Source organism: Melanerpes formicivorus, unplaced genomic scaffold, assembly GCF_026170545.1.
Source record: "Melanerpes formicivorus ecotype bairdi unplaced genomic scaffold, bMelFor1.0.p_v2 SCAF_5, whole genome shotgun sequence".
Classification (NCBI taxonomy): domain Eukaryota; kingdom Metazoa; phylum Chordata; class Aves; order Piciformes; family Picidae; genus Melanerpes; species Melanerpes formicivorus.
This window is the reverse complement of record NW_027142357.1, coordinates 10,081,200-10,106,194: the sequence shown is the minus strand read 5'-3', so window position 1 is coordinate 10,106,194 and position 24,995 is coordinate 10,081,200. Positions and strand designations below refer to the sequence as shown.

The following is a 24,995-nucleotide window of genomic DNA, read 5'->3' as shown; positions in this document are numbered from 1 at the left end:
TTATACCTGGGGCTGTGGTCACACCAGGAGATGAGAACTCCAGGGAAGTTAATTCTGCAATGTGTGGGGTTGGACTCAATGATCTTGAAGGTCTTTTCTAAGCACAATGATCTATGATTTTTTATTATGATTATTTTGTGTCTGTGTGGTTTCAGGTGTACCTGACAGCTGGGAAGACTTACCAGCTTGAGAAGACCCTGAAGGAGCTTGAGGAAGGGACTCAGCGCAGCGGCACAACCGACTCAGAGCTGTCAGAGCTGGAGGACAAAGTGGCCTCAGCAGCCACTCGAGTGCAGCAGGCAGAGAGTGAGGTGAGGGCTGGGATCTGGGAGCTGCTTTTCCCAGCCAGTGAGAGCAAATGAAGCTGGTGACAGATCCTCCAGCCACCACCTGTATGGCTCTTTCCTCTCTCTAAAGGTGTCAGACATTGAATCTCGAATTGCAGCTCTGTCTGCAGCAGGGCTCACAGTGAAGTCAGTGGAAAAGGCGAGGAAGAAGTCGAGTGGGCAGGTGAGCTTGGAGGTGAGTATGAGAGGTTTCTGCCTTGAGATGCCCATGCTCCCCATTCAGTTTATTTCTGCTGTCTCTGGGTGCTCTGAAGGGCTGCCTGGCCTGCTGAGCTGTGCCCAGCTCCCTTCCTGCTGCCTGGTACTTTGCCTCAAGGCTCCCAGAGCAGTCATCTCTCTGAGAATGGGACAGAATGCTGATTCCTTGTCTGCATCAAGGGAGGATTTTGTATCTGCTCTTCCCAGGGCTGCAGGAAAGGGTGTGCAGGGTTTCTGCATGCACCACAGCCAGGACTTGACTACTGCTCTTCCATACCTATTCTTATAATCAATATCCATCACCTAAATGGATTTTGCTCACCATAGGATCATGGAATCATCTTTTGTCAAAAGGGACCTTGAAGATCATCTTGTTCCAAGCCCCCTGCCATGGACAGGGGCACCTCCCACTAGGTCTTTCAGGGAGGAGGCATCCAGAGCCTCTCTGAGCAACCCATTTCAGTGTCTCACCACTCCAATAGTAAAGAATTTCTTACTAATGTCTAATCTAGATCTACTGTGCTCTAGTTTAAAACCAACACTACATATCCTTATAAATAGCCCTACTCCAATGGGGTATTGATCCAATGGATCAGCCCAGTGATCCATTGTCACCCAAAGGTGAAAATGCAAAGAAAACCAGACTGAGTTGTCTGCCTTCTCTGCACCCTTGAAGAAACCTCTGCCCTTCCTCTGCCCACAGGCTGCCTACCTCCAGTCTCCCGGTCCCACCAGCAGCAGTGCTGGGGAGTCTTCAGATGATGTTAAAGTGAGTATGTGCTGAATCTGCACCAGCTAGGGCATGTGGCATGGCATTAATCCCTGGGACAACCAGAGCCTCCAGAAGCTGCTTTCAAAGTGGTGGTCTCAGAGGGAATCTCTGTCCTCCCATCCCCTTCCCACAGCTGGCTGCTCTCCTTCTCTTGCAGGCAATGCCCAGGCTGCAGGGATTCAGAAGAAAGTTCAACAGTCCCCTCCAAATCACCAGTAAGGATCACAGCTCCACCCATGGGAGATGTGGACCTGGGGGTGGATGGGCTGGGCTTTGGGAGACACTCAGTTCTCTCCATCTGCATTTAGTTGTATGTCTGTATTGGGGGTCTCCTTTCCTGTGCTCATGGCCCCCTGTTAGGGCAGCCACACAGCAAACTTATGGTGGATAATTTAGAAAGGAAAAGGTAACTGGCAGGGTTTGGGGCAGTGATGGGACAGTGGAAGTCAGGCTGAGTTTGCACAGTGCTCCAAGAACCTGGACTTTCTCTGCAGCCTGAGCTTCTACCACCCTGGAGCCCAGGGATACATCTCTATTGTGGCATCCTGTTGGCTGTAAGACATCAAAGCTTCACCTAAGACCACCATATTTTCTTTTTCACTTAGCCTTCACTTTGGTATCCCTGATCCTGTTGCCCACCTGTCTCAGATACTAATCTCTGGTTCAGAGGCCATCTATAGCTCAGCTATGGCAAATAGCAGCTTGGAGATGCTTCAGAGTAGATTATGACCTCAAACTTGGCACAGCAGTTTGTGTGGTAGGGGGCAGTCACTGGAAATATTTCATCCTGACCCATTAGGAAATCACTTTTATATTTCTCTCTTATCTCACCTCATAAAGGCAGAAAGAATGGCTCTTCTTCCAGATAATGGAAGATGAAGGGAGGGAAAATGGGATGATCATTCAATGCAGAAAAGGAATCTCATTTCCCTTGTGCATGCAGACAATTAGCAGCGCCATTTCCCAAGATGAGGCTGGTAGGTGCCAAAGTCCCTTCCCCTCATGCCAAGGAGTCATCATCTGCTCCCCTTCCTGCAAAAGGCAGGCAGATAAAGGCAGCCTAGGGGACACATCAAGAGATAGAGGGATGTGCAATTAGGAAGGATGTCACCAGGTGATCTTAATCCCCTCTACCTGGGCTAGGTGATGGGGCAATTCCTGATCATTCTCCCTGCAGGTCAATGACTTGGAAAATTGGGCCTGCAAAAGTACAGCTAGTGGAAGCTGGTAGCAGAGAAGAGATTACTTAGGAGGTCAAGAGAGTACAGTAGTCTTGGGAAGTGAGAGATCATCACAAGCTGGGCTTTCACCTCGCCACACCAGAGAGGTTTGCAGAGCAAAGGTCTTTCCAGTTGACCACTGGCAGGCAGCCCCAGCTTGCACAGGGCTATGGAAACTTAAGCTGCAGCAGCTTTTGCTTCCTTGTTGTCAAGCGGCTTCCCACTGTCCTCCTGGAGAGGGAAATGCAGTGAAGCATCCAAAACCACAGCCAGTGGGGTATAGTGAAACCCAAGTTTGCTTGCTGGGTAAATGATATCTCTAGTAAGGTGGGTGAGGATCTGCTGTCCAAGTCTCTTCTTTCACTACAGGTTTTGATGACTCCTTTGACCGCAACTCCATTTACCGTGGCTCCCTGACCCAGAGAAACCCCAACGGGAAGAACAGGAGAGTGGAGAGGCTCTTTGCGGTATGAACACAGCCATCAAATCAGGGTTGCTGGCCTGGAGCCCACATGGGACCTGCCTCCCTAGGCTTGCACAGTGGGATCTATCCCTCCCCATATTAGCACAGAATCACAGACCTCGTGGACTGCCCATCTCTGGGCATTGATCTGGTGAAGAGAAGGCACACCTGGGCATCACCCCCTAAGGTGTGGGATGTCACAAGCTTATGGTGAGGGAACAAAACAAGATGTACTTCTTTGAATTCCCACTGCCTGTGTGACCTGTGGGATGGGGCAGGCCCTTGCTCCATGAGGTGGTAGCTGGAGGGGACAAGGGATGTACTGGCTTCATCATCTGGTGGGGCTCGTGGTGGCTTTGGCATGGTGATGAGAAGAGGTTTCTCTCTGGTGTCTTGCAGAAGCCTGTGATGACACACCTGTCCTGAGGAGAGGGGGGCCCTCCTGCCACCGCATTTCATTGATCACACAAGACCTCAGCACAAAGCCTCACCACTGTCTTCCCAGTGCTTGCTCTTCCTTCTCACATGCCCATCTCTCCCTGAAACCCTGTACAGGAGGGAAGCTGGGAGCCATGGGCAGGAGGTCTTGCTGTGAGCTGCCAGGGAGAGGAGTAAAGCACTGGGGTGCAGACACATGGCCAGAGGCTCTAAGGGGAGGATGCAGGCATGAGATCTTGTCTTTGGACAACTCTTTGGTACCAGGTCAACAAAAGGGACCAGGTGCATGCAGAGTAGGAGTGACCTCCTTGGAGAGAGATGCATGTCAGTGTTGCTTTCTGGTGTGGGGACTGGGAACAGTGACAAAGCCTTCACTTGGCAAAAGCTGTCAGTGCCTGCCCCTGTTCTCTCTTAGGTTGATACTGAGCAGGGACAGGAGCTGGCAGCACTTATGAGATGCTCTTGGGGTACCCCACATAGAGCAGGGACCCAGGCATTCCTGTGCTGGTCATGACTCCATGGTCCCTTGGAGGATTACTTCCCTTCCTTGAGCAGCAAAGCAGGGTGAGAGCAGCACTGGTTCCCTCACAGCAAGCACTTAGCCAACAGATTTTTGCACAAAGCCTTGCAAACACCTGCTGGGGCTTCTCACCACTGTGCCTGAAGCAGCTGTGATCATCTGGGGATGTGAGTGAGGCAAGACTCAGGCAAGCAATGTCAAGAAAGGCTGGAGGGCTTGCTGGGGATCTGTTTGTTTTTCCAGCTCCATTATGAGGCTGTGTCAGCAAGTTCAGAAGGATTCCAGCAAGTAGAGTGTAAGTACTTCTCTGGAGGCTTTCCCTGCTCTGCAGGCACTTTGTGGATAAGCACTTTTCCTGTCCCTGATGATGAGACTGGAGAACCCGCTAGAATCATCCGATCCTTTGAAGGGGCTGTGATGGCTGTGGCAGCCCTGTGCTCCTGCCAAGTGACAGCAGCATTGGTAACACCCTCTCCTCCACCCCAAACTGTTTCTTTTTTTCCAACACTTAATTCTTCACATTCACTAATCCCAGTGGATGACTACTGGTGGCAGTTTCCCAGCAATGGCTGCTCAGGCCAGGCCATTTTAAGCCATTCCTGTGCACCTGAACTAAAACTACTTTAATTGTGAGCAGTTAGTGTGAATTTTCTTGCAAGTAACACACACCTTTGGTTTTCATAGTTGTAGAGACTGCAAACTGCCTAGTAATTGGTTCTGCCCAGAGTGGTCTTGTAAGTCCACAGCCTGGGCTTCCCAGATGGAAACAAAAGCAGTTTCTTATTTTAAAATTAAAACCCTCTGGCCTGAAGCTGAAAACAGTAAGTGCAAACCACTGCAGCTGCAGAAACTCTCCCAGACACTGCAGCATTGTCAGGTGCACATCTTGCTGCTCATCTAGCCAAGGTGCAAGGGTGGCAGCCCCTTGGCTAGCAGAAGGAAGATCTGTGAAGATCTGGTGCACCCATCCTTCTGGTGTCAGGGTTCGGCCTTCACCCTAGCTGCTGTATCTGGTTTCAGCCATAACTCAAGTCCTTCCATACAACCACTTGGACACTTGACCCTGAGAAAAAGTCCTCTCTGTGAGCCTCAGCAGTGCAAACTAAGGCATTATTCAGGCTGTAGTCACCCACGCTGCTGTCTGCCAGTTTCCTGCTCCATCTGCCTGCGTAGAAATGATATATATGTACACTAAATGATGCAATAAAGCCAATTTTGTGTCCAGAACCCATTTTGCAGTGTGTGTTCTTTCAGCTCATTCAACTCTTCTGTCTAAGGTTTAGCCTGTATCTGGGGCTGAACTACAGCAGTTGCTCTGTCACCTGATGACCCCTCTCCAGCAAAGGGGATCAGGAAAAGAAGAGCCACAGAAATTAAAATGGATTTAATGAATTAGTCAAACAGATGCCAATGTCAATACAAAGTATATAACGTTAATACTCAGACCAGCAAAAGTGCAGCAGTTGCACCCAACAGGAAGGCAGCCCTCAAGAGGAGGAGAAAGAAGAGGGTCAGGGTCAAGAGAAACCTAAGCAGGAGGCTGTTGTTTCCTCAGCAAACTTCCCCCTTTTATACTGAGTGTGTTGCTCATAGTCTGATGGTCTGCAGCATAGGACTGGTCTAGGATACTGTTCCAGCAAAACCAGGACATCTTCCCATTCTCTCCTTCTACCAGCTGGTGCACCCCTTGCTTTAAAACTGGGCAAATGAAGGCAAACAGGAGCTGAACAAGCAGCACTGAAGCAGGAAAGGGGTAGATGGTAGTGACCAGCATAGCAATATAACTTTTCAGATGCCACAGATGTGATGAGCGTGGGTCAGTGGTACCCAGTGATGAGGCCAGATGGACCAAAGGGGTTGCACATTCTGGGAATAAGAAGGAGCTGACCCTGAAACAAGCTGTTCCAACTTGCATGGAAATCCAGGTTCCAAACTGTTAGCAGAAGCCATCCAAAACACAAGCCCACATCATTGAAAGGTTGTCCAAAATCTGTATTAAACAATAGCAACAACCCTGGTGAAGGGAGAGTGCTGCTGAGCCCAGGGTCTAACTGCCTTGGCTGGTGAGGTTTTTCTCCTTTCTTCATCAGTTTCCCTTCCTTTGATGCCCCTCTGCAGCACCTGTCCTGTGTCCCATGCTGCTACCATGACCATCCCCCAAGGCTGGCCATGTTTGGGCATCAGAGCTAACCATGGCATGATATGAAGATCTGTCCCAGGGCAATGCCAGTCCTATCTGGGGATGGCAGACAGAGAATTTACCCCTGCCTATACTCCCACCAATGATGGTGTCTTCATCATCTTGCCAATAGAGGGGTGTCCCTGTTTCAGAACATCTCTAGACCCAGTAATTCCAATTTTGCCTGGCTGACCTGTGTTTGGACACTGACCAGCCCTCCACTCTGGGGACCAGAGCTGGCTCCTTCAGCAGAGCAGACATCATTACATCTTTACCTGGAGGTAGTTTAACCCATTTGAAACAGGAGGTTTGAAGCCCTCGTGATGCAGGGAAAAACCCTCTCCTGCCAGCCCTTACGTCCCAGCAGACACCTTCCCCTCTTCTCTATATTTAATTTTCTGATTTCCTTAAAAGCAGTTTATCTAGGGGGAGAGTGGAAAGGGTGGCACTCAGTGTAACCCCTGCAGTGGAGTGAGGTCATGGTATCAAGAACCTGGCATTCAAGGCAGCATCACCCACCAACCCCCCACAGGGGGCACTGGGAGAGGTACTCCCCATGGGTGGGATGATGGAGCAGAAAACTTCCCCTTGTCCAAAGTAATACGGAGTCGAAGACAGGGATTAACATATTCCCAAGATACTTGTCTCGGCCAGCGGGAGATAAAAAGCTGGTCCCTTCTGAGTCATGAAAATCCCTCTGCTGATTTGATGAGCGGGGACGGCGGGGAGGGGAGATGCCCCAGCTCGATCCCTGCTGGGGCTCGTCTCTGACATCAGCACGAAACTGGCCATAAAAACAGCAACCGGAGGGGACTCCTGCTCAGACGACGTCTGCTCGGCTCAGCGGGACGCAGCCGAGCATCTCGCCTCGCCACGCCACGGTAAGTGCCGCCCCGGCGCAGGGCAGCCACGCTTTTCTCTCCCTCTCATGATGCTTCTGTTGCTGGACGGTTTCCCAAGCGCTGCTTTGCCTCTGTCTGTGTCCTTGGAGTTTTCAAAAGGGGGTTGCAAAAAGTCCGTGCCAGCAGCACACCTGAGCTTTCAGGAGCCCAGACTGCCTCCTGCCCCCCACGATGCCAACTCCTCCCGTGCAGAAGTCCTTGGAAATAAAACTGCTGCTGCGTCCCTGCCGTGCCCTGCTTAACCCAGCTTTCCCACCTCTGGCCCTTGCCCTGCTTCCTCCTTGCAGGTGGCTGCAGGGCTCAGCCTGCCCTTGCATGGTCCCACTCACCATCTCGGTGCCTTAAAGCATGTACCAGAGTGCTTCTGGGTTATCATTTCAGCAGTTGGGTCCAGGGATGGGTGCCAAGAGTGCAGAAGTGGATGTGGTCCATCTGTCACCCAGCAGCAAAATTCATTTGCACCACCAGCCTTTGCTTGGTGCTGCCAGCCCTGCATTTTGGTGCTGGCCCCATTCCCCATCTCCTGGGCTATGGGGTCCCATGGGCACAGCAGGGGTCCCAGAAAAAAAGAGTGATTCCAGGCCTGGCCTAAGGCACTAGGATAGAACAAAAATCAGTTTAATGAATGTGAGGTTTGTTCAGTTCATGCTTGCAATGGGTATTTTCCCCAGAGGCATCAGCACCAGCAAACTCCCTAGGTTTTGAACAAGCTGCCCTGAGCCCTTTGCATCACAGCTGGCCCAGGGATGCTGTGATAGGAACAGCAACCCCGTGGCACCAGCAGTATAGTTGCCTCATCCCCTCCATCACAGCCTTCACCTCCCTATGTGGGGTTCACCCTATCAACGTGCAACCAAGCAGGACGTCTCTGTGACAGCCAACCCCCTTCACTCCCACAGCAGGGTCGGAGGCCAGCGTCTTTGTGGCACCAGCAGGAAGTATCGAGGGCCCAGAGGCTTTGGGGACAAGCCACGGTAGCCAGAGAGCACCGGGGATGAAGCTGGGGGCTGCCTGCCTCCTGTGCCTGCTGCTCGCCTGCCTGACCTTGCCCATCACCCACTGCCGCATCCGTGAGCGCTCCATGGAAATCAGGAGTAAGGACAGCAGGAGTAAGGGACTCCCCCAACAGCCAACCCCCTGCCTCCAGTCCCCTCTACCTCCTCCAATTCAACTGCATTTGTGGGGCAAGGGTGGGGGGTCGCTATCCAGAAATTTGTTTTGAAACAGCCTTTGCAACTGCTTTTACGCCCCTCAGCCCCCTTTCCTGCTCCCCTGGCATTCATGGGGGACACCCCACCCGTGGGTGCAACGTCCTGTCCCTCCTCCATGCCCCCTCCCTCCCCCCCATCACCCCCTGACAGTTCTTCCTCGTTTGCCTTGCAGATCCGGAGATCGACCCTTCCTGGTACACAGGACGTGGGATTAGGCCTGTGGGGCGGTTTGGGCGGCGGCAAGCCCTGGGTGAGGGCCCCCATCCTGGGGGGGCCAGCTGGAAGCAAGCCTGTGCTCCCCACCATCCACACCCCCAGCCCCCCTGGGAGCAGCAGAGCCCCTGAGCTGAAGCCAACAATAAAAGCTCTTCTCTCCTCTTATCCTTGTGTCCAAGCGTCTATGCTCAAAACACAGTGTGAGGGGGTGTGAGGGGGTGCAGGGTAGGGGGTGGCACCCTGAAAATTTCTGGTCTTGCCAGGGTTTTATCATAGAATCATAGAATTGTTTTCGTTGGAAAAGACCTCTAAGATCACTGAGTCCAATAATCAACCCAACATCACCATGGCCACTAAACCATGTCTCAAAGCACCATGTTCACACATTTCTTGCAGGGACAGGGATTCCACCAGCTCCCTGAGCAGCCTGTTCCAATGCTTGACCAATGCCTGCTCTGGCAACATGTGCAGTGCAAGACATAGCATGTTTGTCACCCCCACACCCCAAATAACACCATAAAAACAAGATCTAGAGGGTGCTCTTTCCCAGGTCCATCCCCTGGACATCCCACAGTACTCTGGCACCCATAGGTGCCCCTGACACCTCCATTTCCATGATTTCAGAGACAACCATGGTGTTCAGAAAATGTGGTGGTCAGAAACAGTGACCCCATTTCCATGGCCCAGCTCAGAAATACCCAAGGAGTATGCAGGGCCCTGCATGTCCCCAAATGTTCCTTCATGAGCTGTCCCCAAAAATCAGATCAGTTTACTCTCGTAAAGGGTGAAAGGGGGCCACAGAAAAAGGTGACCCTCAGCATCCCTGTCTGCAACTTCTGGCCCAGATCTAAGTCTGTTTGGAGAAGGAAGAGTTAATCCTGAGAGGGAGTGGTCAAACTGGGGGATAAGTGGCAGTTAGCACCCATGTCTCTACTGTACCGACTGGGGATTTAGGCAAGAGGAAGCAGTGAGCCTGTCTTATTGCTGGTAAGGACCCCCTGATTGGCTCCAGAATGGCTCAGCTCTGGAGAAGCATCACAGGTGTGTGTTCCCAGCTGGTGTGGGGTGCTGGGGGTCCCCAGGAGGAATTTGACTTGGCAGACCTGGGCAAAGGGTGCTGTGGTCCCTTTCTGTCCATGGGGAACATCTTCAAAGGTCTGCTGCCTTGTGGCCAAGCTCAGTCTGGCCAAGCCTCAGTGCATGAGCTGGCATCACCATCAGGACATGCCCCAAAACCTCAGCACTTTTGTTGTCCTGCAGACAGGGTGAGGGGTGCTGATCTTTGCCTGTAGCTGTGCCAGTGCTGCCAACTCTTCCAGAAAGGTCATAGTATTCCTTGAGCCTGACAGCCCTTGGGTTTGCTGGGCACCAGCATGCTTTTGGAGAGAGCCCAGGTGCTTCAGTTTTTTGCTCCTCTTCCAGCCAAGGCACGTTCCTACAGTGTAATTCACAATGGGCAAAGGGAAGGATCTGCAAGGCATGGGTTACTGCAGTGCTCAGCATCTACTTTGGAGCTGCTCTGCCCCCAAACCTAGCTGTTGCTTCAGGAAGAAATCAGTAATTTCCCCTGAGGATGGGCTATGACCCTTGTAATGGGTTGGGTGGGGGCTGTGGGGTTAGGCAGAAACACTTCTGGCCTCTGCCACCTCCAAGACCACTTCATGTGGTCTTCATCTGCTGATTGATATCCAAGTCAGGAAGAAAACAACCATCACCTTTAGGACATTTTCTTTATTTGCAGCCTGGGCATAAAGCCACTAGTATGCACCTGCTTCATTCTAGAAAGTCAAACCCCCTCTTTTCAGATGGACCCAGATGGACCCAGAGGAGGTGACATGCAGCTGGGGCAGGGGGCTGTCAGCAATCAGGTGGCGGTGGGTGCTGGCTAGTCATGCTCCTCTCTGGAAGTGGAAAGCTGGTGAAAGAAACTCCCATGCTTTCCATCTTAGATGAAGCCAATGCTGGAGGGTTGAAGAGACCCTGTGCCCCCAGGATGATCTCTGACCTTGGTCCAGGGGGCACAGTGGTCAGGCTGAGCTGCCCCCGTGCTTCTGTGTCCCCCCTGCTTTGTTATTACTCCTCTTGGAGATCTCATTCAGCCACTGCTGCCCATCCTCAAAGCTGGCAGCACCTTGTCCTTGTCCCATTCTGCCCCAGGTCAACTGTTGACTTCCCAGACGGGGTGGATGCCTTCTTCTGTTCCAGTTTCAAGAGCTCTAAGGCTAGGAAGAAACATGAAGAAAGAAAGGGCTCATTTCCCCTGCTGATGGGGTGAGATGTGCTGGCTGCCCTGTTCCACCCCAGAGGAACCAGTGATGGCCACTGGTACTGTTCTACAGTAATCATGGTAGATCTGTACTGAGCAGCCATGCTGGAGACACCATTAAACCTAGACTGGGTACTAAAGCAAATGCTTTTTTTTTGCTTTGGGAAAAGGCCTGAAATTCATCTCTGATGTTGGAGCATTCTGGAGTGGCTTTGTCTATCCTTCTGCCCCAAGAGAGGTGGAATGTGTCGCAGAAACTATACACTGCTGTGGCTGTGACCCTTGCAGCTGCTAAGTGACACAAGCTCGACCAGCTGGGAAGGTCGTAGTGGCAAGCATGAGCAGAGAAGGTCACTTCAGCAGGGGAGAAGGCACTTAAAGCCTTGATGCAGAGTTTGGGGCCTATGGTTCACCTGCCTGTGCTTTCACATAGAGCTATCACACAACTCACCTACGGCCATAAAGATCTCATTTACTTGGTGGTTGGATTTTGCAGATGTCTCCATGAACAAGAGGCCTTTGGTCCTTGCAAACTCTTCCCCCTCCTAGGCAGAGACAAACAGTTATTCCTCCAACCACTGCTGGGGCTGCTTGTTTAGTTATAGTGGCATTTCATGGCAGGTCAATAATGATACAAGGACTTTAGAGATGTCTGAAAAGCTTTTAAACTTCCAACTTCACACTGAATCACTCAGTGGTTGCTGGTGAGAGTGATGAGGGAGCCTGGGAGCTCAGCACAGGCATCTCACCTCCGTGGTGACTTCTCGCTCATCAGCAAGGTCAGTCTTGTTGCCTACCAAAGCAATGACAATTTCATCAGGAAGGAATTCCTTTTCCAGCTCCCTCAGCCACAGTTTTGCTCTGTTAAGTGTTTCCTGGAGAGACAGAAAAAATACCCAGTGGTCTGTTTTTCATTTAATCCCTTTGTCTCAGGCATAGCAGAGCTGGACAGGTGACACCAAGCCAAAGTTGGTAGATGAGATGTGGTGGTGAGGCTTTGATTGTCCTCTTGGGGGAACAAGTCACTGGCCCCTCAAACATCTTTAGGGATAAATCAGCCTTAGAAGGGATGCACCCTTTCTGCATAGCAGCACAAATTGTCCCTGGGGGAGTGGCATGGTCCTGTATTGGCAGGGACAGCTCCTGGCACCTCCCAGGTGGTGCTCATATATTGCTTTCTGCTCTATCAAGGACTAGAACCATCATCTGGACACCTCTGCCCAGCTTCTGCAGCATGGTATAGTTTTGGCACAAATGGGATCAGCATCCCTAGTCTTACCTTGTTAGAGATGTCATAGATGAGGAGAGCAGCATGGGCACCCCGATAGTAGAGGTGGCAGACACTCTGGTACTTCTCCTGGCCTGCTGTGTCCCAGATCTCAAACTTGACAGTGGCTGTCTCCAGGTCAAGCTTCTGTGTGAAGAAGGAACCTGCAAGCAAAATGCAGGGGGCATATTTGCTTGCAGCAAAAGCAGAGAGCTCAGATCTGCCACCATGAGGTCAAACCCACCCTGAGGGCTGGTAGCAATGCTCTAATGCACAGAACTGTGGTAGGTTTCTTGTACATAAGCAGCAGTACCATTGATGGGATGGCATGCTGCAAGGCAGGGCAGCCTCTGGCAGGTTTGGAGAACTTTCTAGCAGCATATTTGGATGGATGCACACCAGTTTTGATGTCAGACAGCTCCAAGCTTTGCAGAATAGCCCCTGTATAGAGAGCCACCTCCACTTTACTAGTGGGTCAGACCTGAGAGGGCTAAGAATAGGAATATCCACTGAAAGGGGTGTCCACCAGAGGCAAGACACTATCCCTGCTCCAAGGGAGCAGATGGCTGTCTGTGGACCAGCCAGAACCAAGGCAGAAGGACAAGGAAGCATCTCCATGGCACCTCATTCTCTTTCACCAGCTATCTCTTCATGCAGGAACATAACCTCTGTGCCTGCTGTGCCTTCTTAGGACAAAACCCAGACACATCATGTAAAATGAACATCTATAACATTTAGGAGTTGTAGGAAGCTGTGATGATGCAAACATATAAGGGAAGCAGCTTGATCCCAGTGGACATGTTGGCCCAAGGGAGGTTAAAGAAGGAGTAAAGCTCTCACAGATGTCCAGGTGGTTTTCATCAAAGTGAACATGCGCATGGCCTGCCTTCAGATGTGGGTTATTCATTATAGCTTGTCAGGACACAACATGCAGGGGCCTTGGAGCAGAGCACCAGGTTTGCAGCCTGGACAGGGTGTGGGAAAGTTCTCTTGTCTCTACAGGCAAGCTAGAGGAACGAGATGCTGCTGCAAGCTGGTCATCAAGTAGTCCTGAGGGTGGGTGGTTCTGTTGTAGCTGGCCATCATCTCCTGGGCTATACTGCCCACCTGCACTCCAGTCAGAGCCTCCTTGCTCCTGTGGGACATTGAGACCTGGGAAGCACATGTACAGGGCAGTCTCCTGAAGTGTCTGAACAGCTGTAAAGGGTGCACAGTACCAAGCATGCATGGAGCAGTTGGGACCACACAGTTTGGACCCCAGGTTTCATTTGTTTTACTGCTCATCTGCCTCCAAAAAGCAAAGCCAAGCCAAACAGCAATGGGACAAGTCTAGAACATGTTTTAAAGTGGGCCTATGCTACTGCAGGATATACCAACCTGTTCTCTAGTGTCCCACCCCACTGAAAGGTAGGGCATCAAGTCTGGTCTCTTGTCCAGAGCCATCAAACTATTGAAGCTACTCACTTACATCCAACAGTTGGCAGTGACTCCTTGAAGTCATTCTTCACATATCGATAGGCCAGGCTTGACTTTCCCACTGATGTGCTCCCCAGTAGAACCACCTTGTAGGTGTAGGTGGGATGAATCTCCTCCAGGGAGGTGCCTGGCATTGCTTTCTGTGCCACGTCCTGCAAGGAAGTAATGCTTTTCAAAACATGTCTGCAGTGACCCCAACTCCATCAGCTGGGCCTCCTGCTTCAATTCCTGATCAGTGGCACTGCGGCAGGTGCAGTTTATGCTCAAAATAGGCTTGAACAAGACCATTAATATCCCGAATCAAATGTAGTACATAAATCATCTGCCATTGTCAGTTATAAGAGAGGGTGGAGATCTTTAGGAATAAATTTGATGCAAGAGGCCTTTTTGAATGTGAACATGGAGGTTGGATTGGGTGCATCTCATTCAAAGAGAGACATACTGGAAAAAAGTTAATGACAGAGGAACATCAGTTATGGGTGTGCCTTGCTCTTGAGCATGCCTCCTTTTCTGAAGTTCTGGTGAAGAGCTTAGGCTGGTGGTTTATGTTTATTGTGGGTCTTAGTTAGAAGTTGTACCAGGGTAGCTTAACTTGGGCTGGACATGAAGTCAGGCATGGAGGTGATGCTGCTACTAGCTTGATAAGGACAGTGCCCAGGTAATGGCTGGGCGTCTCAAAAGCTAATGGCTTTTATGGCAGCAACACGTCAAGTCAACATTTTGCTTGGCAGGGTGAAAAAGCAGGAGTGAGAGGACATGACTCAACTACCCTTGAAGACAGCAACACACAAAGCAGACAGCACATGCTCCTCCATCCTGGATTAAGAAACCGTGGGCAGACCAAGTCAATGAAGTCTTAAGCCCACATGGCCATTGCACCACACAGTGACTCTGCATCACCCAGCATGGAGCTGTGCTGCATGGTGACTTGGGACTGTGGAAGAGCATGGCCCAAAATAACAGTGGTCACCTCACACCTGATTTGAAGAGAGCCACTTCAGAGCATTGGCCATACCCTGGGAAGAGGGGGGTTGGTATGAATGCACTGGTTAAGCTGCACCTCGAGTACTGTGTCCAGTTCTGGGTCCCTCAGTTTAGGAAGGATGTTGACTTGCTGGAACGAGTCCAGAGAAGGGCAACAAAGTTGGTGAGGGGTTTGGAACAAAAGCCCTATGAGGAGAGACTGAGGGAGCTGGGGTTGCTTAGCCTGGAGAGGAGGAGACTCAGGGGTGACCTTATTGCTCTCTACAACTACCTGAAGGGAGGCTGTAGACAGGTGGACGTTGGTCTCTTCTCCCAGGCAGCCAGTACCAGAACAAGAGGACACAGTCTCAAACTGCACCAGGGGAGATTTAGGTTGGATGTTAGGAAGAAGTTCTATACAGAGAGAGGGATTGCCCATTGGAATGGGCTGCCTGGGGAGGTGGTGGAGTAGCCATCATTGGAGGTGTTCAGGAGGAGACTTGATGGGGTGCTTGGTGCCATGGGTTAGTTGATTAGGTGGGTTGGATTGGTTGATGGGTTGGACGCGATGATCTTGAAGGTCTCTTACGATCTGGTCTATTCTATTCTATTCTATTCTATTATATTCTATTCTATTCTATTCTATTCTATTCTAATTTCCTCTTCTCCAAGCCTTGAGCTCAAGGGAGTCATAGTGCCTTGCTGCCAGCAGGAGCTGTCAGCAGAGGATGGTGAATAACACTGTCTTGCAGCTAGCCAAAGCTTTGTCCTGGCTCCTCCTTTCAGAGCTACTCCTCTAAAATTTTTCAGTTCACGTGGAGAGCTATGCAGGAGAGAGGGCGCTTCATTAAAAACCTGAAGATAAAGTGTAATAGTATGTTGCAATGAGCAGAAGAGCATGAGATGATCTTGCGTGCACTCATTCCATCTTGCATGCAGGAGCAAAGGGGAAATGTGCCAGAATCAATCCCATAACTGCTGTGTGCAATGGTGAGATGTGCCTTTATATATAGATCTAATTTTCTAACACCCAAAGGGAAGCAGATAAGGATTCTGAAATGTTTGTGTCCTGCTGCTGCTCCCTGCCTGTGTGTCCTGACCCTCCTGCTGCTATTGCTTGCCAGATGAAGAGCCTCCCACACCAGGGTGAATGTTGCTGATGTGGGGTGATTTCGAAGACAGCCTTGGTCAGCCAGAGCACAGGGACCTGCAAGGCTTATAATGAAGATTCGATGCAATTACTCAAATTTCTACCTGGAGCTTGCAGGAGTTTGCAGTGCAGACCTTGCAGGTGAGCAAGAAGTGTTTCTTACAAAGACCTAAATGTAGCTCTCTCATCTAACAAAAGCTGGTTGTTTCTGCTCATCCCACATCTCCTCTATTTTGTCTGTCTTTCCCCTGCTGTCTGGCAGGCTCCAAACCTTTAATTCTTCTCTCTTCCCTGAGCTTGTTATCATAATATGTTGTCATTAAGAGTGATCCTTGTCGCTGGCTGAACCTGGGTCTGTGGGTTTTTTATGTTCCCTGAGATGGGCTTTCATGGCCTTGAAACATAGGGTTAAAGTCTTCTCCACCAGCTCACAGCCTTGAGAGGAAAAGCAGGATCACAGCTTGTGCAGAACAGCTAGTTAAGGGTGGGTTATATCATCTTCTAATCAGGAAAAAAAAAAAAGATAAACAATGCAGCATAAGGCTGTGCTCTATCTGGTATTGTTTATATACATCTGCCTTTTGGTGGACCTGGAAATAAGATTACTATCCTTTCTGGGCAGTTAAGTTAGCTACCATAGATGATAAAACATCAAACTCTTCAGAGAAGCAAGAAGCTGCTGGCAGGGGGGAGGGTGTATGAAACCAACCAAACAAAACCAAACAGACAAAAACCCCAACACAACAAACCAAGATTGTATCTCCTAAACTCAGTTTCTCATTATATCACCCTGATGCTCTCTGTTTAAACCTAGAAGGCAGTATTGACCCTGGAACAAAGCTCACTTGAGAATTACTGTAATGATAGAAATGTCCTTGCAAACTTTTCATGCTGGCAAGCACCTAGTAGAGACAGGAAGTTTTGCCAAAGCTCATTTAAAAAATTTCTTTTCCATGTTAAAAGGCAGAAGGTGAGTCTCTCTTTTGACCTGAGGAGAATGACAAGGACGCAAAACAAGTGCCTTCATTCTGGTTCAATGGAAAATAGGGTTTAGGAGAAACTGCTTTCTTTGCCCTTTTTCTTGCTGAGAAGGAAATGTACAGAGTAAAACCCTGTGCTCACTGGGTAGTGAGCTATGAGAAAATTGCTCCAAACATCTCACATGTCTGACAGTCACCCTTCTGTGGCTGCCTCCTGCCCTGGAGAAGAGCCTTTTGGTGGTGAGACTCAACTTAGGGTTACAGTCAATTCCACAAATCCAGGATGCTGCTCTGACTCCAGGTGTGGATAACGGTGCTGCTGCCTCACAGCAAGCAGCATCCCTGTTCTTTCAGCCTGGGCTGCCAATGAAACAGAAACTCCTTTTTCATCTGCAAACCTCACTGAACTGACTGAGACTATCCAGGAGAAACATTTAAAGCAGCTTTCCTGCTGGTTTCTGTGAGTTAAGCCCCAGCAGAGTGCACCTGCATGCCAGAAAGCTTTTGTCAGTGTAACTGGAATAAGTTTTGATTTATTGCACTGCACACTTGAAACTCTGAAGCAGTCACCAACACTTCTGTACAAAATGGCTTTAGCGGATTTTCCCACGCAGGCTTTCAACAGCTGAGATGTAACCTAAACTGGAACTGCCTATGTGCTGCATTTCAGACCTTTATAGTTTGATCCTGGTAAAGAATAACTCAACAATTTAGGGAGCAGCCTGAGGAACAGCTGAGGTGCTACGAGTCCTGTCTTTGTACCCAGAGGCCACGCTGAGGGGCAAGGAAAACTGAACATGCTCAGATTTGATATAAAGAGCTGGAGATTAGTCCAGACAAGCATTTCTCTTTAGTAAAAGGTAAAAATCCTGATGGTGGATTTAGTTTCCAGATACAGCTTCATATTTTGTCACAGTTGTGTCTAGCAGCAGATATCTGGGGCAGGCTTGCCTGTTCTTACACTTACCTAGAAGGTGAGTACAGAAATGTTCACAATGTAGATTATTTCTCACTTCCTAATGGAGGATTAAGCATTGCTGCACCCAGGAAATTCCGTTCTCAGCCAGACACGCTCATCTTGATGTCTTCTCTCTCCTTCCCATGGGAAAGGGGTGGGTATGCAGACGCAGTTCCAGTCAGCATTAACCAGCTTCCCTTACAGAGCCCACTGGTTTAATGTAAATCAACTTAAAGGTAATCTGTTTGGTGGGTATGGCAGCAGCGCCAGATCAGTGATGTTGCACTTGAACTGCCTGCCCTCACTGTTTCCAAGAAGGAACCTGACAAATCTGTTTATGAGGGTGACTCAGTTGTTTATAATTAGCCTGAAAGTGGACTTTATCTAAGGAGCATCTTTTCAAACCCATTTTTTATGGGCATAAGCCCTGGTAATAAAATACAGAAACACAAAGTGGTGGAGTAGATACTTGGGTTGGACTGCAATAGCAAGAGCTTGACTTTCACTACTTAGTAAATGAATATCTCTGCAGTATTTTTAATACAGTCATTTGCTGAGTTTCTGCAGGGGTGCAGCAGCAAACAAGAACTACAAACAATCAGCTCCTCAGAGGCAAAAAAATCAGGACTCTGATGCCACCCATGTAAGTCTGCAGTATTTAGTGCTGCAATTCCTGGACACAATGTTTTTAAGGTGGTCACAGCTCCTCCCCAGTTAATCATCTACTTCCCCAATTAACTTCAAGTATTCCTCTCAAAGCATTCCTCAGCTTTTGGGTGCCTCCTCCTACCTGCTAAAGCTCTCATAGTGCTGGTGTAGCAGCATGGCTATTGGAAAGTTCACTTAAACCAAAGTTAACAGGGGGATATGAAAATCCTAACTGAAAGACTTCCTGTGCACACAGCATTAGTTTTACATAGTGCTGATTTCTGGATGCAGTCAGCCCTCCTCTAAGCTAAGGAAAACAGAATAAGGGTCATTAACTGTGCAGTCGGTCTGGGTTGAGGAAATAAGGCAGCAATAAATGAAGTCTTCCCTGGGCTGTGGGTAAGACTGAGTACTCTGCAGATGAGACCGAGCTCACTGTGGGTGAGGCCTTCAGAGCAGTACTTTAGCTTTTTGAGAGGATGAGCATAGGGCAGAGGGCCACCGAAGTCTTCCTAAAATTTCTTCCCTTGGACAAGGAGCCACTGGAGATGGTCCTGCCCTCCCTGGTGGCTGCTGCTGCGTGGCTTTGGTGCTGGGTTGCTTCCCAGTGGGAGACACAGGGTGCCGGGGAGCTTGTCTGGGAAACATATCGTGGAGAGAGTGGGTCCCGGCTGGGATCTGCCCTACAGGAAGTCCCCCCAGCGGATGATGTCTTTACCTTCCTGAAGCCTTGCTCTCCTTCAGGTGCTTCGGTTTGCAGTGTCAGGTCGACAGCCCCGTTCAGCTGCCTGAGCCTCTCTGTGCAGGAGGCAGATAAAGTGAAACCACCAAGCAGCTCCCAGGGAGCGGTGTCAAAGGTAAGAGGCAATTTGAGATCAGTGAACCTTAGACTTGCCAGCAAGCCAGGTAAGGCGGGACCCTGGGCTGCTGTCACAGTGAGCAGGGCTAATGGCTGTGCTTCCCACACCCCCCCATTTATTTATCCATCCATCTCCCCGACCCCACTTACCATCCTGGGATTTGACAGTAGGTGAATGGATGGGTGAATTTTTCTCCATGCCTTGGGGTCTGAGAGACATGGGAAGCAAAAGCAGCCTGCACATTACTGCAGGGGGTTGAGGACAGGGGGAGAGCTGAGTACAGGGCCAGCTTGAGACTCAATGTGCCAGGTATCTGCCTTCTCTGGGTTTTTATAATATGGCAAAATTTGCTGACACATGTTAGACCTGACTTTGGTCTTGTGCCAGGGTACAGGCTCTGATAACGTAGGCTGAAATGATTTGTTTTCAGAATCAAGGCTGGTTTACCAGCTGGCAGTAGACAGCACACCTGCCTCTCTTACAGAGCAGTTCAGCAAACAGCTGGGAAGGTGCAACGCCAGCAGAAACTGAGCACTCAGGCTTTTACTGCCTCTTAACTGAAGTAATAGCTAGCTACCACCGGCAGCTGGAGCTTGGTGCTTTGGTGAAGGCTGCTTTGACAAAACTCTACTATCTTGAGAGAGAAATCACAGCATGTTAATGCATTGGGATAAGAAGTGTGGAAGTGAGAATAGGAAGATCTGATAATTACAAAAACTGTCTTCATTTAGATTTTTATTTCTGTCAGTCATCTTGTCATAGGCAGTGTCTTTCCTTCAAACAACAGCTCCTAAACTTTCCTGGAAGTGAAACAAGCTTTATAAAATCTAGTCCTAATAGTTACAGGGAACAGGGTGAAAGAATGTCATCCCAGATTTGAAAAGCATGTCTTGTGACTTCCAAGGCCTGGCTGCTGCAGCTCCATTACTTCCTGTTTCTAAGATGCGATGCCATGTACAGACACCCAAGAGTTGCATAGATGTTGTACTGGAGCAGTGTCCCTACCAAATGGAACCACTGTGAGAAGTGTCAGTCTGAGAGCCAAGTAAAAGTGATTCCTTTTGTTTGGGCGTATGTCCATGCACAGATTTGCACCACTGCAGCAAAACTGTCTGGAGCACACCCATGTACGTTCCCAGCCTGAGAGCAGACCTCATCTTCCATGTAGGTTGGTTGGTTGGTTTGTTTCCAGAAGAAAAGAAAGCATTACTTTCCCAGGTGCCTTCCTGTCAGTTCTGCAGAAGCTAGAACAGGATTTGGGGAACCCCTGAACATGATTCCTAACAACCCTAAAATTCCAAACTGGCTGAGGCTGGTATATTTTTTTCAACATAGAAGCAGTTTGCGTGCTTCTATCCCCCATAATTTGTTTCACAAGGCACTGTGATGTGAACTGAATTGACTCAAAACCTTATCTTTTTTTCAGGGTTTTGGCTAGATCAGTTCTTCAGGAGGAGTCTGTGAATGGTTGCACTGGCACAGCAGAGGGGTGAAAAGGTGTTTCAGGACTTAGAAGGGACTAGGGACATGGGCACCTTATGCTGGTATTGCTGCAGCAAGGATCCTTGCCAACAGCAATGAGGGATGCTGAAAGGCACTCTGGTTTGGACCTACAAGCTATGGTAACATCATGTACCTAAACTAAGCATCTAATTAGATGCTTAGTAAAAAACAAAGCTCTCAGTCTTGGCAGGAAGCCTTTGAAGCCTTATGAAAGGATTGCTTTGTAGCTGCTAAACCAAACTTCATTTCCAATTTGCGCCGCTGCAATAAGCACTGTCTCCTGCTCTGTTATTTTCATACCAGTCTCATCTGCCTGAGCACATGCTACATCTCAGATGCTTCTATTAAGGGCTTTTATATCAAAGGAGATGGTGTAAATGAGATGCCCAAATAAAGCACTGTGGCCTGGTTGGCATAATCAGTGTAAATGCCCCAGAGTCCTCTGGAGCCTGGGAAAGTCTGTGCTTTGCAAGGGCTGGGGCATCTACCTCCTAGACAAGCCCTTCTTCGTTCCTGCTGAGCCAGACCCCACTAGAGGGCACAGCTCATCTACAATTTAAGACAACAGGAATGTCTGCTCCCGAGTCTCATTTCTGAACTGGGCAACCAAATAGATGCCAGTTAGAATGATGAGAGAGATGGACTGACATCTACTGCCATAACAGGTCAGAATAAAACCCCTGAAGTAAACATGCAAGAATAATTCAAATACTCTCATATTTCTGGTTCTGCCAGCTGTGTAACTTTGGGCAGATAGATTCTCCTTCCTTCTTTCTCTGAGTAAAAGGAGGCACAAGGACATCGATCATCTGGAGCAGTGTGGAATCCCCTAGAGGGCTATTTTTCAGTGGTTGTGTAGTGCTTGGTTCCTCCTGACTGACTGCTGTGAGGAAGCATTAGCTCATCAATATGACCAGAGTAAACCATCCCTTGCAGATGGGTGGAAAAGGCAGCAGGGTGCAGTAGTAAGGGCACTACCGTGAGCTGAAAACAAAGACTAAAATTTCAGCTTTGACACTTGCCTATTTTCTGCCCATAGGAAAAATTATTTGTGCTCCACTGACTTGTTTCTCCTGCTTACCTTGACTTGTCCACTTTGTTTGTGTGCTCTCTGGTGTGCTCTGTTCAGGCAGTAAGAGGTCTTATCTCCATCAAGGCTCACACTGCTGAACAGACACTAAGACATCAAGGCTGTCAACTGCTTAGCCTCAGCCGTTGCATTTTTGGACCTCTGAGATTCCTGAATACCGTTGTAAGTTGTTCCTGATGGGAATGTTCCTATTTCTTCTGGTTAGTGAGTTTCAAGAGTATGGTTGTGGTCTCAGCAGCCTCGGTCAGCTGAGCATTGTTTGTACCACTTTCTTGGGCACCTCCAATTCCATATGTTCTGTTCATGTTGCAGCACTGCTGCACAATTTCACATGGGGACAAGATAATCTGACCTCGCTCTTGAATTTGGTTGGTGTGAAAATGAACAGCTATAGATACCTGAGGGTATTTCAGCTTCTTGGATTACACCATGAACAGTACTGTGCCCCTGAAAAAATGTCTGAAATCACAAGTGGCTGTTTGGTTTGGTCAGTTGTTGTTTTTCTGCTGCTGCTGAGGGTTGTGCAGTAGCAGAGAATATGTGTTATTTACACTGGAAGGGCTTTGTGAAAGTTTTCTGGGGTTTGCTGGAGCTGCTTTACAGTTACACCTGTACAAGTTAAAGCAACAGGGGTACAGTAGTATGACCTCACTAAATGTGGTGGCCTAGAAACCCTTGTTTGCTTTTTCAGAGAGCTGTGTATCTCTAGTACATGTGCATACATATAGAGGCATTTGGAAAGTGCTGCGTGTGTATTTATCACAGAATTGTCAGGGTTGGAAGGGACCCCAAGGATTATCCAATTCCAACCCCTCTGCCATCCTCCAATAGATCAGGTTGCCCAGAGACACATACAGCCTGGCCTTAAAAACATCCAGGTACAGAATACACAGAATTAACCAGGTTGGAAATGACCTTCGAGATCATCAAGTCCAACCTATCACCCAACACCATCTAATCAACTAAACCAAAGAACTAAATGCCTCATCCAGTCTCTTTTTAAATACTTCCAGTGACAGTGACTCCACCACCTCTCTGGGCAGTACATTCCAATGGCAAATCACTCTTTCTGTGAAGAATTTCTTCCTAACATCCAGCCTAAACCTCCCCTGGCACAGCCTGAGACTGTGTCCTCTTGTTCTATCACAGGCTGTCTGGGAGAAGAGACCAACCCCCACCTGGCTACAACCACCCTTCAGGTAGTTGTAGACAGCAATAAGGTCTCCCCTGAGCCTCCTCTTCTCCAGGCTAAATAGCTTTTGGATCCCAATATTGTCTTGTTTTGTGGTCTGGTGGCTCTGGGCTCTTCTGAAAGCCCACACTGGCCACAGGGCACTGCTGACCTGATGTAAAGCCTCTGCTACTGTAAACTGCACTATATATAGGCTCCAATGGGCTGCCTCTGTATTGCTAGGCTTTCCAAGAGCATCACCCATCATCTTGAGGCTGTTGCAAAGCCAGCATTGTGTCTATTGTGAGCTGTGGCTAACTGGAAAGGAGTGAGGTTATGGTCAGATTTAGACAGCTGGTGATGAACATGCAGAGCCCAGAATTAATGGACACAGAAATGTGGGTTTCATTATGACATTGCCCAAGTGATTTTGGCTCCTGGACTAGCTGCAGAACAGACAACTTGTCTCTGCACTACCAGCTTCAAAGGAACCAGTCGGTTGTGTGCAAGTATATATAGCATGCCTTACTTTTGGGACATAACTATTTTGGTCTAGGTGGTATTGCTATAAAGGAACTTACTGATCAGAGGTCCACCTATAGTTATGACCCTGCTCTTGCAGAGTAGCTCTCCTCACTATGCACCTTTGAGCAGGGCTTCAAAACACTGAGTGTTGGTCTGGGGATCTTCCAGCTGGACTTGAGAGAGAGCAGCATGCAAGACAGCAGCCAGAAGATACAAAGCCTCAGAAATAAGCTGGGACTATTCTGTTTTCTCAAAGACTGTTTCAAGAAGAAACATCTGAAACCATAGCAAGCAAAAATGGATTTAAAATAATTGGTCCATCCAGAAATCATAATAAATCATGTTCTCTAAACTGTTTACCATACTTGTCCTGTTAAGTGTGCAATCCCTTGTTTGCATGGTGGTTCTCACAGCGAACCCAGGTAAGATGTTAATCACAGTGGCCTGGCTCAGAATAGAAATGTTTGTTTCTAACCATCCTGGTCTTTGATCTTTCTCCTTTTCTGTACCCACAGTAATGTCATGAACTGATGCAATAAGATGAACTAGAGTTCAACTCTTACAGATCAAAGATGGTAGCCAGGGTAATCCACTCGTTACCATACTGGTAAAGTTTGTCATTGCTGCGATGGAGCATTAAAAGATCATTTAGTCTGCTTTGAGAAATGGAAGGGCTGTATCTTTGTTAATGATGAAAGGCTGGGTTACTCACCCTTGCACTGGTTGAGAGTTAAGAAATACTTTGAGGATTGGTGGAGCTATAATGATGAACAGATCAGTAACACTGAAGCTTGAAACTGAGCCTGCTGTGAACTGCTTCAGGCTTCTAAAATGCTAGTCTTCCTGTATTAATTATTAACATCACTGAAACACTCCAGAGATTGGATTGGAAACATTAAACAAGCTTAATATTAATGGTTCCCAGATGATAAGTGACGGTGAACATTAGCATGTGCTAAAGACCAAGAAGGGAAAATAACTAGTGACTACAATAAACATGTTAAGAATACTGGGATTAAATTACACAAAGAATAAAAGTGTGAACCACAAGAAAGAATTTCCTGTGGCACTGCCTGCCACTCATTAGAAGAGACAGCTAATGCTATTTACACCTTTGAAATTACACTTAACTGGTCACAATAAACAGCCTTGAAGCATACTCTTGAGAAGAGCACCGTTCCAGCTAGAAATTGTTGCAGGAAGCTGCCTGCCCACACCTGCTAGACACCGACCCTTGCAATTTACAGGACATATCTTAAAACTCGTTGCCATGAACGGCCCCTGCTGAGGGTGCTGGAGGTGGAGTGGAAGGAGATAAGAAGAGTGCAGTGCTCCAAATCAGTGCATGAATTGGTTCTTGCTATATGTTTAATAAGTAAATTGCAGCTTTTCTGAAACATGCAGGAGGCATTCTCTAGCACAAATACATGTGTTGAACACTCTGCTTATCCCAAACTGCTCATTCTCTTTTACTCAGCAGATCTTGGCCCCACCTCTGCAAATTCAGCCCACCTTGCCAAGAGAGTTGCAATGCAGAGACTTTGAGCTCTAGCTCAGCTACCTGACTTCAGAGGGAGAAGGGTATGTAAACAAAGGAAACTGTTCTGTGAAACGAGACACTGTTATCTACCAAGGTGCAGGTTTTGAAGCATTTCAGATGATTAAAGCACTT

At 48.6% G+C, this 24,995-nt stretch overlaps 3 protein-coding genes across 23 annotated transcripts in view; 2 read left to right on the top strand and 1 right to left on the bottom strand.

The window, feature by feature from the left end:
• MLPH (melanophilin) overlaps positions 1-5,185 on the top strand; it is a 32,381-nt gene extending 27,196 nt beyond the window's left edge. For 11 of the 17 annotated variants that reach the window (XM_068138059.1, XM_068138052.1, XM_068138048.1 and 8 more), the window contains 6 exons: positions 156-311; positions 418-522; positions 1,249-1,314; positions 1,475-1,532; positions 2,907-3,004; positions 3,400-5,185. In XM_068138059.1, the coding sequence (XP_067994160.1) occupies positions 156-311; positions 418-522; positions 1,249-1,314; positions 1,475-1,532; positions 2,907-3,004; positions 3,400-3,426 (510 nt within the window). In that variant the 3' untranslated portion in view covers positions 3,427-5,185. The remainder of the gene's footprint in view (positions 1-155; positions 312-417; positions 523-1,248; positions 1,315-1,474; positions 1,533-2,906; positions 3,005-3,399) is intronic. The other 6 variants (XM_068138061.1, XM_068138055.1, XM_068138049.1 and 3 more) reach the window with 2 other exon arrangements.
• A 1,792-nt stretch (positions 5,186-6,977) lies between these two features.
• PRLH (prolactin releasing hormone) lies at positions 6,978-8,601 on the top strand. Its single transcript, XM_068137780.1, has 3 exons — positions 6,978-7,018; positions 7,939-8,148; positions 8,423-8,601. Exons 2-3 carry the CDS (start codon positions 8,034-8,036, stop codon positions 8,593-8,595), a joined length of 288 nt encoding a protein of 95 aa, XP_067993881.1. The 5' UTR covers positions 6,978-7,018; positions 7,939-8,033; the 3' UTR covers positions 8,596-8,601.
• Positions 8,602-10,187: 1,586 nt separating this feature from the next.
• RAB17 (RAB17, member RAS oncogene family) lies at positions 10,188-24,087 on the bottom strand. 5 transcript variants are annotated; one of them, XM_068137777.1, is made up of 6 exons: positions 24,036-24,087; positions 13,468-13,627; positions 12,012-12,163; positions 11,482-11,607; positions 11,184-11,277; positions 10,188-10,688 (listed from the first exon to the last, which is right to left on the bottom strand). In XM_068137777.1, exons 2-6 carry the CDS (start codon positions 13,607-13,609, stop codon positions 10,582-10,584), a joined length of 621 nt encoding a protein of 206 aa, XP_067993878.1. In that variant the 5' UTR covers positions 13,610-13,627; positions 24,036-24,087; the 3' UTR covers positions 10,188-10,581. The 5 variants fall into 5 exon arrangements, with proteins under 5 accessions (XP_067993878.1, XP_067993876.1, XP_067993877.1 ...); XM_068137775.1 differs by lacking the exon at positions 24,036-24,087 and adding an exon at positions 19,184-19,196; XM_068137776.1 differs by lacking the exon at positions 24,036-24,087 and adding an exon at positions 18,893-18,972.
• Positions 24,088-24,995: the final 908 nt, after the last annotated feature.

Bases quoted from the DNA above. Each gene is read 5' to 3' on its own strand.
- PRLH (XM_068137780.1), top strand. From the start codon at position 8,034: ATGAAGCTGGGGGCTGCCTGCCTCCTGTGCCTGCTGCTCGCCTGCCTG. The intron at 8,149-8,422 runs GTAAGGGACTCC...TTTGCCTTGCAG, and splicing joins CAGGAGTAAGGACAGCAGGA to ATCCGGAGATCGACCCTTCC.
- RAB17 (XM_068137775.1), bottom strand. The intron at 11,608-12,011 runs GTAAGACTAGGG...CTGTCTCTCCAG, and splicing joins TCTATGACATCTCTAACAAG to GAAACACTTAACAGAGCAAA. The intron at 11,278-11,481 runs GTGAGATGCCTG...GTCTCTGCCTAG, and splicing joins AGCGAGAAGTCACCACGGAG to GAGGGGGAAGAGTTTGCAAG.